At 43.7% G+C, this 12252-nt stretch overlaps 1 protein-coding gene across 3 annotated transcripts in view; it reads right to left on the reverse strand.

The window, feature by feature from the left end:
- Positions 1-12252, reverse strand: part of MCC (MCC regulator of Wnt signaling pathway) — a 379018-nt gene that overhangs the window by 87095 nt on the left and 279671 nt on the right. For all 3 annotated transcript variants that reach the window (XM_019727795.3, XM_019727797.3, XM_019727798.3), the window contains one exon: positions 7860-8002. In XM_019727795.3, coding sequence (XP_019583354.3) covers positions 7860-8002 — 143 coding nt within the window. The remainder of the gene's footprint in view (positions 1-7859; positions 8003-12252) is intronic.

Raw genomic sequence — 12252 nt, forward strand, 5'->3', positions numbered from 1 at the left:
TAGCAGTGAGAGACCAGGCTGGTATGGTGTCCATCTAATGACACAGCATCAGCATCTCAAAGTGACTTTATTGTTTTCTTCCTTCTGTTGTGTGTCTCATGCTTGGCGAGTGATAACTTACTTCTCTGGGGGGAAAATGCCTCCCAAAAGAACACCAACTGTTAGTGTGGTGATGAAAAGGAAGAAAACATAAAAAGGTCCAAGAAGTAAGTGATCATTTTAAGCCAAAAAAACAGATGCTTTGATAAACTGATAAATGTTGATAATTAGACACTGTCGTGGCAGTTTCATACTAATGGAATCATAACGTTCTCAGGTGCTTCTCTTTGGAACATAAAAGATCACCTCACGGGATTCTAAATGTACATTATTTCATTCACTTAGAAGCATTTGTGAAGTGCTTCCCGGTTGCTTTATTTACAGTTGCAATGATTAATACTGGCTACTAGCTTAAGCAACAGAACCAAATGAAAAACAGACCTAAGGAGGCAGGCATTAGATTGTACACATACCTAGGTAACCAGCAGTGGCAGAAAAGTGACAGGCTGGCAGACCAGAAGGGATCTTAGAGGCCATCTAAGTCAGGATCAATACCTTTATTTTACAAATAAGACAATTGAAGCTTTAAGAGGTGAAACAACTTACCCAAGATTAGGCAACTAGTTAGCAGTCCAGCCTAATTCCTAAGCTTAGTACTAATGAAACAACACTCTAACATGGTAACCGAAGGGAAAACTTTTTTGTTGCCATTTATTTTTAAAGATTCTTTCTCATTATTGGTCAGGGGTGAAACGATCTAATCAGAAAGGAAACGTCAATGAAAGTATAATTCTTATCATGCTTTCCAGACCTCAAGCTGAAGTACTGTGAAATCAGTAGCATTTTTTTTATGACAATATGACTTCATTAGCAATGCCTATCTCTATTTTATTTGGGGTGTGCATTCGTGTGTCACTGGATTGGAGTGATTTGTGAACAAGAGATGGACATCTGCCTGCCTTGGCAACTGTCAGTTAACTACGTTCAGCTAACCCCTGGTGGTTTTTCTCAACCACATTGTTTTTCTTACAATTAAAGGTAGACTTGCCCTGAAATGGCCATCATTCTTCTAAAGAACAAAGATATTTTAGATACAAGGAGGAAATGCATTCCTTTCAGTTCTCTCAAAGGATCTATAGCAGGATATAAGTGAGGAGTAAAGTCCTGATTCTTTCTTCAGTTCTACCTCTTCTTATTTTTTCATATAGCACAGCAGAAGCTCAGACTCATCTACGAATCTTTGGTGAATAACTGAACAAACGGGATTTTGCAATGCTCTCCTATGTACATAGTAATCCACCCTTATCAAGTACCAGTTTTAACAATATTTAATGATTTAGGGTCTATATTCAAGAACTTCTAAATAGTAAACAGTGGTTTAATATATACCACATCGGAAGACAGGGAGAGAGAAATCTACCTTATTTCCCTGGGTTTCATTTTTATTTCATTGTATTTTATCTTTTAGGCCAGAATTTAATCAAATTTTGCCAGGAGATATCATGGTTTTGTTTACACTGTGTGTGAGACACCGCAACGTGAAGCTAGACAGACAGACGCAGCACACAGGTCAAAGGGTGAGCTGAAAGATCAGGAGAGAAGCTTTGCTCATGGTACAGACCTGAGATCTTAGAGACCGGATTATGTTAAGAGTAGACAGAAACTCTGGATAGTATTTCAGTTGCCAAATGAGAAGCATTTTGCAGACAAGGAAGCAGAAGGGTTAAGTGCCCATGCCAAGATGACACAGATAGGAGGGGTCACTGCTTTCCCGGCTGTGGTCATTCCAGGTGAAAGGTGTAGGGGAGAGAGCCCTGGGTAAGAGCAGAGGCTGAGGATGGATCTCAAGGACAGAAGAGAAGACCTAGGACCTACAGGGTCCTAGAGGTCCCAGAAGAGCACACCAGGAAGGAAAGAGATTTAGGGTCAAATGCTGCAGAAAAGGACCAGTCACAAGAAAAAGTCATTAGGTTTTTCAGTTAAGAAATCACTGCTGGTTTTCAACAAAAGTGTCTTAGCTCGGGCTACTGTAACAAAATAGCATAGACTAGCTAGTTTACATGATAGGAATTTATTTTTTTATAGTTTTGGAGGCTAGAATTCCAAGATCAAGGTGCCAGCATTGCCAGTTTCTGGTAAGGGCTCACTTCCTGGCTTGTAGATGGGCTGCCTTCTCACTGTGTTCACACATGGGAGGGAGCGAGGGAGGGAAGGAGGGAAGGAGGGAGAAAGGGAGGAAGGGAGGAAGGGAGGAAGGGAGGAAGGGAGGAAGGGAGGAAGGGAGGAAGGGAGGAAGGGAGGGAGGGCGCGAGCGCCAACCTGTGTTCTCTAGTGTCTCTTCTTATAAGATTGCTCACTAATCCTATCATGCAGGTCCCATCCTCATGACCTCCTCTAAACTGAATTATCTCCCAAAGGCCCCTTCTTTAAATACCAGCACATGGAAGTTGAGGGCTTCAATATATGAATTTTGGCAGGGACACAATTCAGTCCATAGCTAAAGGAGTTCCGGCAAACTGTTAGGGTCGGAAGCCAGACAGCAGTGGGCTAACGAGTAAATGGAAACTGCAGCAGAAAATGTAGAGTATCGTGCAGTGCAGAGTTGATGTTTTCATGAGAATAGCTTTTGGAAAAAGAAAATAATCTTCTTGGAAACAAAAGATATCATGTTTAATTTGCTTACACATCTTTCCCCCCTAGATCCAAAGTGAGCTACTGATGCATTTTTCCACTTTCCCCATCCCATTCTATAATCTCCCCAAGTCTGATGAGCATTTAAAAAAGCCACTCATAAGATATAGTTAAGTGAAGAAGTATGTATTACAAAACAGTGTGTGCTATATGATCCAATTTGTTTAAAATATTCATGAATAAATTTTTTTAGAAGGCTATATATATATACATAAAATGTTCAGTGATTATACCTAGGAGATAGGATTTAGGAATGCATTAGGCAAGGTTTAGTTAGGAATACAAACTACACTGGGTGTTTCAAGTAGAAAGGAATTACTTTAGGCTGTGCCCTGCTTGCAAAAACATTGGAAGGGCTAGAGAAAAGAAGAGGGGGTGGAGACCTCGAAAAACTGTCAGATATGCATCATAGCCCCGGTCTTTCAAAGATCAGGAAACTGCTGCTGCCTTCACACCTGCCCACAACGCCAGGGTCTGACCAGTTAATGCAGGACCTCATGCCACCCCCCCCCGAAGCTGACGTACAGCTTCGGGGGGGGGGGGGCATGAGGGACAATGGCTCCCAACATCCTTCTTCCTTCCAAACCCATGCAAACGTATCTCATGGGCACAGCCAAAAGTATATTCAGAACGCAGTTAAGGGAGTCTGGAAGTGGTCCCCAGAGTCCAAACTCTTTGATTCTGGAGAGTGTAGCGAGAGGGGGTGGGAATGGCACCAAGTGCCAGAAGATATCCATCATAGTCTACTCTCGTTGGCTACCTGACAACCATATACACTCTCTTACATTAAAAAATTCAAATTGCAATAGCAAAGACACCAAGCTTCTATAACTCTCTTTCATTCAATTATAAATGGACTCACTTTCTCACCGAGATGGGAAACCCAAAGTCCCATCAGGTATTGTACCCACTGTTAAGTGATCACTCATGTTCTAGTTCAATAGCAAATACACCTATATATCATGTAACCTAACTATTAAAGTTTCGCCAACTTATTGGCAACTGGTTATGAAGCTCTAGTTGGTATTTATAATTTCCTTCTTCCACTAGGAAATCCCTATTTCCTCTGTGTTTGGCCAGCATCTCAGGTAGCGAGAGTGCTTCACCTAATGAAGTATTATAATTCCAAGTCTTTATTCCCGAGGGGCCTCACTGGTCTGACCTGTACTGGATTGTTCTAATCCACTAACTTTTCCCACTCGGCAATTTCTCGGAGGTAGTCCTCCCTGATGCATGCTGTAGCTACAGTCCAATTTCTTCTTGATTGTATCAATCACCCCATCAGTACAGTAACTCGCTTCACTGCCAAGGCCTGGTGGGCGGTAATGGGAATCACTGTTATAGTCTTTGATGGAGACATAGTTCCCTTGCGAACTATGACTTCTTAAACCACAATTTTTAAAAGTGGGTTTTTAGTTTTATGAATGAGAGAAACCACTTCTACTCCCACCTCTTGGTCCTTGGACCAAAAAACAGCAGTACTGTTGCTAGTTGGGAGCACTTACTATATCTCCAGGGCATGGAAAAATGTTATCTCCCAGATGGTGCACTATGGTAGATTAGGTCCATTACGGTATGGATTCCGGTAGTAATACCACTTGTCACCTGACCTTCTGCTATGGACTGAATTGGGTCCCCCACTCCCCCACTCCAATTCATATGTTGCAGCCTAACCTTCAGTGTGATGGTGTTTGGAGATGGCATTTTGGGAAGACAATTAGGTTTGATGAGGTCATGAGGGTGGGGACCTCATAAGAGGATTAGCGCCCTTATAAGAAGATATTAGAGAGCTTGCTTCATCTCTCCCTCCCTGATGTGTGAGGACACAGTGAGAGGCAACCTTTGGCAAATGAAGAAGATGAAACTGGGGAACGGAAGTGGCTGGTACCTTGATCTTGGACTTTCCAAATTCCAGAATTGTGAGAAATATATTCCTGTTGTTTAAACCGCCCAGTCTGTAGTATTTTGTTGTAGCAGCCTGAGTTGACTAATATACCTTCATAACTCCCCACCCTGACTGGCAGACTACAGATACTCTGGATCTGTGGGGGCCTGTCATCAGCTCAGAGCCAGAATGTGGTTATCTCTTTTTCCACTTACAGTCTCCCTTATAAGTGGCTGTGATTCTCTTTGGAAGAGAGAGAAGGAAGATTGACTACACCCATCTGTGGCAGGGCTGTGTATCCTTCCCCTCCATTCAAGAGGCTCTGGGTCTGTGTACTGGATCAGGGAAAGAGAAATGGATAAGACGCCATGATTCTCCACTGCAATGGCAAGTCAAGTCTCTGTTTATCAGACCAGAGTTTTCCCGACTACAAGGATCAAGTAAAACTTTTGTAGGCTGCCCATTTATACTGGTCCTACAGACCCCATGACCAACTAGCCAGTATCAAAGATCTCTACAGGCCAAACGATTTTGATTACTACTGTAGCCCTATTAACCAATACAGTAACCAAGCCCACACTGATTGCAGTAGCTACGTGGCATCAAAGGCCCCCTTCTTAATGATGTTATCTCCCACCCTGACTCCTTAGGTCTCTGGACTCCTACATTACGCTTGTAGCTCTGGCATTTCAACATTATTGAATGTGGTCCTCCACTGAGTCTAGTTTTCAGTTAATCAAACTACTGGAGTTAATACACAGAACCCAGAATCTCTGGTAGGAACAGTTACATTAAAAAATTCACCATTAATCCAACACTGCATTCCTCCCTTGGTCTAGAATCCTTAGGTCTTAATCCCACACATATTCCCCCCAATATTCTGTGCATAAAAATGAACAAAAGCTTACAAATCTTTTCATATTTTAACTGTAGCTTCCCAGGGTGGATTTTCTACTTATCTCCGGGGGCAGGATGAAATATGACTACTTTTAGTCCTAAAAGATAAACAGGAAGTAGTAGCAGTGGGGCATGAATATATCTGGCACTCCCTACCTGGGATCAGACTACCACAGAGTCTCCAAGCAAGGTAGGACCAGCTTTATCACACAGGGAGGGAGACTGCTTCTGCAGGAAGGGAAGCGCAGGGTAGTTTGAAGGCTCTAGGTATTCGGATACATTTGAATGTACCCCAATGTCTCCATTTAGATTCTCACCATTTCATCTTTTCCTATCAGTGCTTAATTTTTACCTAAGAGAACTGATCTGGCTGTGAATTCAATTTATGTTGGAATTTAGCACTCTGCAGTATCTGATTCTTGGCTACGTCAGGCCTGTGGTTGTAAAAGGTGGGGCATCCTTCTCTGGCAGTCACAGAAGTGACTGGTTCTCCGAATGTGACCTGAGATAAACATTTTAAACTACGAGATTGTCATTTTCTTCCCTTAAGCAATTCAGTATTGCTTAAGTATGGATATATTATAGTTGACATAAACTAACTCTCCCCTTATTAATGATTTTTCAGCTTTTCCAATAAATTCCTAACTCAGGCTCAGATTGAAGTAACGAGAAAATCTGCAAGGTACCAGAATGGTACGTGACTGGTATGACAACCAATTTTCTAGACCCTGGATATGCCAGAGCAGTTAGAGTTCGTCCAAGGTGTCTGGCTCCTACTGTACTGAGCCTATCACAGAATCTCAGGACCTGAGGGCAAAGCAATTTCCTGGAGTGCTAGGGGCTGGGGCAATGTGTGCTGGACCCAGACACAAGAAACGCCTTGTGTTAATGGCCCACTTGTCTGCATGTCTTCCAGCCCTGCAGGGAGCCCGCTCGTGGAGGGGTCAGCTCATTTACATAATGAAAACTGGCAGAATTTAATGTGACATCTGCACAGATGCAATCTTCCTTTAAATAAAAGGCACTAATAAATGTTTATGGTCAAGAAGCTCACTGTATTTTAACATGAAGCAGTTTGTCCATTCAATTCAATTTAAACACCCTGAAATTGAGTTTTCCAGGTGATGTGTGATGAGTTTTTTTTACAACTCACCGAGCCCATGTGCCTTCATCTTCAAGTGTTTAAAGTGCAACGTGTTTTTCATGGAAATTACAAATTTGCCAGTGTACTCTGTCAGCCTCCTTTAAATCTGCTATCATCATTTCTTTGGGCTGAAAATCCTTCTCTGCTCATGCATTACTAACCTACAATCACTCTGAAGACCAGGATACAATTTAAAGGTCCTGAGGTTCTAAATTGGAATATGAAATGTGTTATGTGGCTCCAGTTCAGTGCAACTTTTTCCACGATTTTGCCCAGGAAACAGAGGCCCATCAGTTCCCTCATCAAGTAGCCCTGTCATTACTGTGACTCTCGGAGCTGGAACAAAATGCATCCAAAGTCTCTTCTAACCAGGACTTCTAGACAGAGTGTTCAAAGCAGCTGCTTCTAAAACTGTTGTGATTGTGGCCTGTGCAAACATTCAGCGAACAAAGCACTCTTTCTCCCTAAAGGTAGGTGACACATTTTGCTTTCCTCAGGGCTGTTTCCTGTGCACAGGCAGAGGAGATAACAGTTCTTACCCTTGGCTCAGTAAGTCACTTAGAGCAAACACTTTCTCTGAGCAGCAGGGCAAAAACACCAACTAAGTGCTGTGTGCAGGAGTCTTAAGGGCCAACTGACTGATAAGCAACCTTGACAATAAGGAAGAAGTAATTCCTTAATATTAAGCCCCAGCTTTTTCACCAGTGATGGATCAACTCTGGCCCCTACCTTAGGAGTTTGTAAGAGGCTAAGTCAATGTTGGTAAATCAATTTAAGCTCAAAATATCATTAGCTCATCTAGAATCCTATGTAACGCTTAAGTAAGGTATAAGCTACGTTCCTAAATCTCTCACAATTCCCGGTGGAAGCACAGTTTACACATGTAGAGCAGACTTGGTGAATAAAAGGCGCGCTAGCGATGCTGGTCTCTAAGCTAGAGGGGCTCCCTTTAGAACCGATTCATACAGCATCTCACTCAACTTCTGACTCCACACCCTTATCAATAAACTGCCACCCTTAGTCAGAACAGCATACTAGAAGGGAAAGCGCTTGGTTACCAAAGCCAAGAGAAAGTACTTTATCAACTGTAAAACTCTTCATGACGAATAAAACAGTGTTATAATTCACAGGGGCAACTTCCACTCCCAGACCCAGGTTCCAGCCCAGCCGGGCAGAGAGAACGCTGCCCCCGGAAGCGGCTACCTGATGGTGGTGCCCTGCAGACGGTCTATCTTCTTATTGAGCTCGGCGATGATGCTGTGCAGTTCTGTGATGCGCTCCTCATACCGCAGCGTCGTGCGCTCCTGGACGTCCTCATGCTCTCTCATGAGGTGGGACTGCTCACACTGGAACCAAGAGAACAAGGCAGAAGGGCCGATGAGGTGATGCGCCCACAGGTTCGTGTGATTCTAAATCAAGCGATCACAACCTCGACCTTGAGCATGCCTGAAATAAAACCGAGGCCTGCTCCCTGGCCGGCAATCCCGGCTGCATCAACAGCTAAATTCTATGATGTCCTTGGAGGACATCTGGAGTCCTTGCCTCTCCAGCACTCGTTCCCTCTCTGGGCAGAGGCCCCTCTGCCATGGCACACAATCCCTGTGGGATTACCCAAGTCTCCTCTTTTCCCTGGACAAGAGCCGGGCGAGTGGCCCAAGCTGGACCCATCAGATACCCTCTTTTGAGAATCTGCATCTCGAGTGCATAGACCCTAAGGTTGCATGGAGTCAACCTGACTGAGGGTCGTGGAGAGACTGTCCCTTAGTTCCTGCTCCTTATGTCCCCAGAGCCTCTTTCCCAAGCTCCTTTACGGCTGTTCAGTGTCCCTTTTATCCATTCATTCCTTTTTTTGCTGACGTCTGCTGGGGTCTGTTTCAGTCACTTTTCACCCCAATAATCCTAAGTGGTATGACACCATTTCTTATCCGGCTGGTTATCTGCAGACTTAACACTTTCCAAAATCCTTTCCTACCAGACTATAAACTCCTGGAAGGTAGGGACTAGGTGTTTTCATGAGTTAGCTCTGCCACCTGGCAATGGCCTGGCTCACCGTGGGTGACCTAGAAGTGTTATGGAGCGAATACACTGCAATGTGTCACACTGTCCTGAAGGCTGCTTTGTAGACCCAATGACGAAAGAGGCTGAGGAACGTCCCTTGCTCAACATTTGATGGACTAAGACAGCAGATGCTATAAAAAACATCTTTGTTGCAGAGTTTAAATCCTCAGGACCCTGTTCACCTCATTCATTTCTCTCCCCTCCTTCTCAACCCCCCACCAGTCACTGCACATTTAATCTCATTTACATAATAATAAAACGCTCATCAGTGATGGAACAAGGAGTCTAGCTTATGTTCCTGTCTACTACGTTCAGCCCTGATTAATTTCCTGTCCAGCAGATGCATTTTTATTTCATTTTCAGCAAGGTTTCCCTAATGCCAAGAGCCATATGTACTTGCCCACTTTGCGCTTTCAGGGCTGGTGGCAGGCAGGCAAGGTGAAGGCCTCTCACCTGCCACCTCCAATGTCCTCCCCCCTCCCTACATCTGCTGGGCTCCTGAGCTACACAGGCTACTGGGCAGGGATAAAAAGCCTTCAAAGACAAACAGAAAACAGCACTAAGCCCAACTGCATATTGAAATAGAAGTGCTCAGCAAAGATAGTTGATAAATACGAGTACGTTAGAAATCATGGCAGAGATCGCACTTATGAAGATGACCCTAAGCAACGTCTTGATCAGAAGGAATGTGTTAACATCCTGGGGGCTGCTCAGAGCTCCAGAAACAGGATCAGGCGAAACAAGGTGGTTGGAAACTGTATCACAGAGTTTCGTGAGATACGTAGTTAGTTTCGGAGAAATAGAGATAGGACTTTTGTTGTTAGTGACAACCTGAAACCTCGAATAACCTTGACTCAAGGTCCAACACACAGGAAATAAGTGGGACCAGAGGCAAGGATTCAGGCTGAGTGAAAGCCACATCCACAAAGCCACTTTTCTAAACAGAACGAATCTGTAACAGGCCACAAATACTCTTTCCATGAAGTTATGCCTGTTTCATCCATGATCCATCACACTTTAAAAGAAATAACAGAGGTCCACAAAATGGCAGTGTCTCAAAGACAATTTCTGTCACTACATGAAAAGGTTTCATATTTCTCTGGAAGATACCAACAGCAGAGTACCGTTCCTCTCCATCCTCACAGAATATCTGAGCTTTTGCTATTGGTCTTTATTTCCATCTTCAAATGGTGCGTGTGGGTGGGTGTGGGATATACATGTGTATATGAAGCTGACACTCAGGAAGGTTGCCAGTTCCAGAGCTTACAATAATTGCAGGATAATGGCTGGATTTTGTCTGCGTCATGACTCCTACCACACTGCCGTCTTGCTGGTTCCTCCTCTTCCATTTTCCATATTCAGTGCTCTAGAGCTACAAACTACTATGAAATGGTTCCCCTTACACACTCCACTTATTCTTCTTCCTTCACAGTCTTTATAGGTCAATAGACCATTAAGACCGACAAGAAACTACAAAATCCACCCAAAAAACGAAGAGGTGCTAGTGTTTATATGAGACAACCACCAAGACAACGCTGGCCATCCCTGTTGACTTGTATGAGTTGCCTAAAATGGAAGGTCCTCTGGGGCTGCCCCGGTGGCAAAGAGAGCAGACGGGTGATAGCCAGATAACGAGAATGTGAGAGCTGGTGTTGTACCACCTTCACCCCTGCCTCTAACTGGAAAGTCTTCCCGGAGGGAGCAAGTATGAACAAGAGACAGCAGGAAGCCTGATGATTCAGTCAGATGGAACAGTGCTTGTAGCTAAAAAGAGAAAAAAAGACTTATAATGGATATTTGGAACTTTGGGGTTCATGTGGGAATAGCAACAAGAATATATTGGAGAAAAATTATTTTTCTTAGCTGAAGGCAAAGATATTCAGTTTACATTTTTATACTTTTTCAGAAGTATGTTTTTTTAATGGCGGAAAGCCTCTATAATTGAACACTTCCTCTAAAAATACTAAATAGGTCTTGATTTCCCGTAATGTCTAACATACTGTGCTGGGTGCCATAGAGGGAGGTCCCTGTGACACCTACTTTGAGGAGAACTGTGGTCGCAGCTTCCAGATGGAGCCGGAGTATAAGAAGCAAGGACAGAAGTGGAGGGTGAGAGAAAGAAGAGATTGTGGAGTGGTGCCCCGAGGATTCTTTTCCCAGTGAAAAGAGAATACTGGAAAATAATTATCAAAACTCCTAGCCTCTAGATGAATGAATAATTGAGACGACATTGCTCAAGGTTCATCTGTACAAGTCAACATCCCCTTGCAGTATCTCATTAACCACACTTCCCCGTTCTGTGCGCACTCATTGAATTCAGCCAAAGGTAAGTTGAAGCATTGATCTCCAACTAAACTGAAAAATCCCCTGGAGTTTTCCAAGCCATGGTGCAGGGAAAGGTGGAGCAACACCCACAAGGGCAACGGTGCAGGAAGAAACAAGTCATCACCTGCAGGAACCTAAAGAACCCAACAGAACACCGTTGTTAGACCTCCCATTAAACTGCGCAAGAGCCACCCCCAGGAATGTGGTACTTCAGTGCAGGAAAAGTGGAAGATGAGTGGGTGGCACTCAGGACAGACAAAGCCACTCTGTGCACGATCGGTGCCTTCCCGCCCTGACGACGACCTCGCACACAGGCAGGACTGGCCTAGTCAAGTGAGGCCCATTCTATCATCACACTCCAGTATTGTTACCAACCCAGAGTCTCTCACCATCCCCAGTTTCCACGACCTCTGAGAGCATTTTTAAACCTGGCAGGGTGTGTGATACTCTGTTTCATAAGGGCAGGGGCTAGGTCAAGCTCAATACCACACCTGCACATACGAGTCACCTATGGCAGATATCCCGGTAAAGCCTCATTGAAGAAGGTGAAACAATGATGACAACTTGAGAGGAAAAAGAGGGGTCACTTCTATGATTACTAAACATTCGCACAAAGTTTTCTATTTTGAAGTTAAAATTCAAGTATGTTATAGACATTTTAAAAGTATGATAAAAAGACTCATTCATTTTTTTCATCATCTATTAACATATTCCTCTTACAAATGATATTCATTTCTATCCAGGATTTTCTTATGTATGTGGGGCTCCGTCAAGATCACCATGTGGGGTGCAAGTCACATAAACATCAGTACGCCTGTGGTAGCCAGGAGGGGCCTTCACCAAGACCCTGGTTCACCCCAATCCATGCACATGGTGGGGTTAGATACGTACTTCCCCTTCCCTTGAAGCTACATATGGCCATGCGATTTGTTTGACCAATGAGATATGAGTGAATATACACCATTTTTGCCTACTGTGTTTCCCCGAAAATAAGACCTAGCCGGACAATAAGCTCTAATGCGTCTTTTGGAGCAACAATATAAGACCCGGTCTAGTATTATTATTAGACCCCTGGTCTATAATTATTATTATATTATTATATATTTAATTATAGTAAAATAAGACCGGGCCTTATATTAATTTTTGCTCCACAAGACGCATTAGAGCTGATTGTCCGGCTAGGTCTTATTTTCGGGGAAACACGGTAGAAGCC

This window comes from Rhinolophus sinicus, chromosome 3 (genome assembly GCF_057876585.1).
Source record: "Rhinolophus sinicus isolate RSI-liver-muscle chromosome 3, RSI-T2T, whole genome shotgun sequence".
Classification (NCBI taxonomy): Eukaryota; Metazoa; Chordata; class Mammalia; order Chiroptera; family Rhinolophidae; genus Rhinolophus; species Rhinolophus sinicus.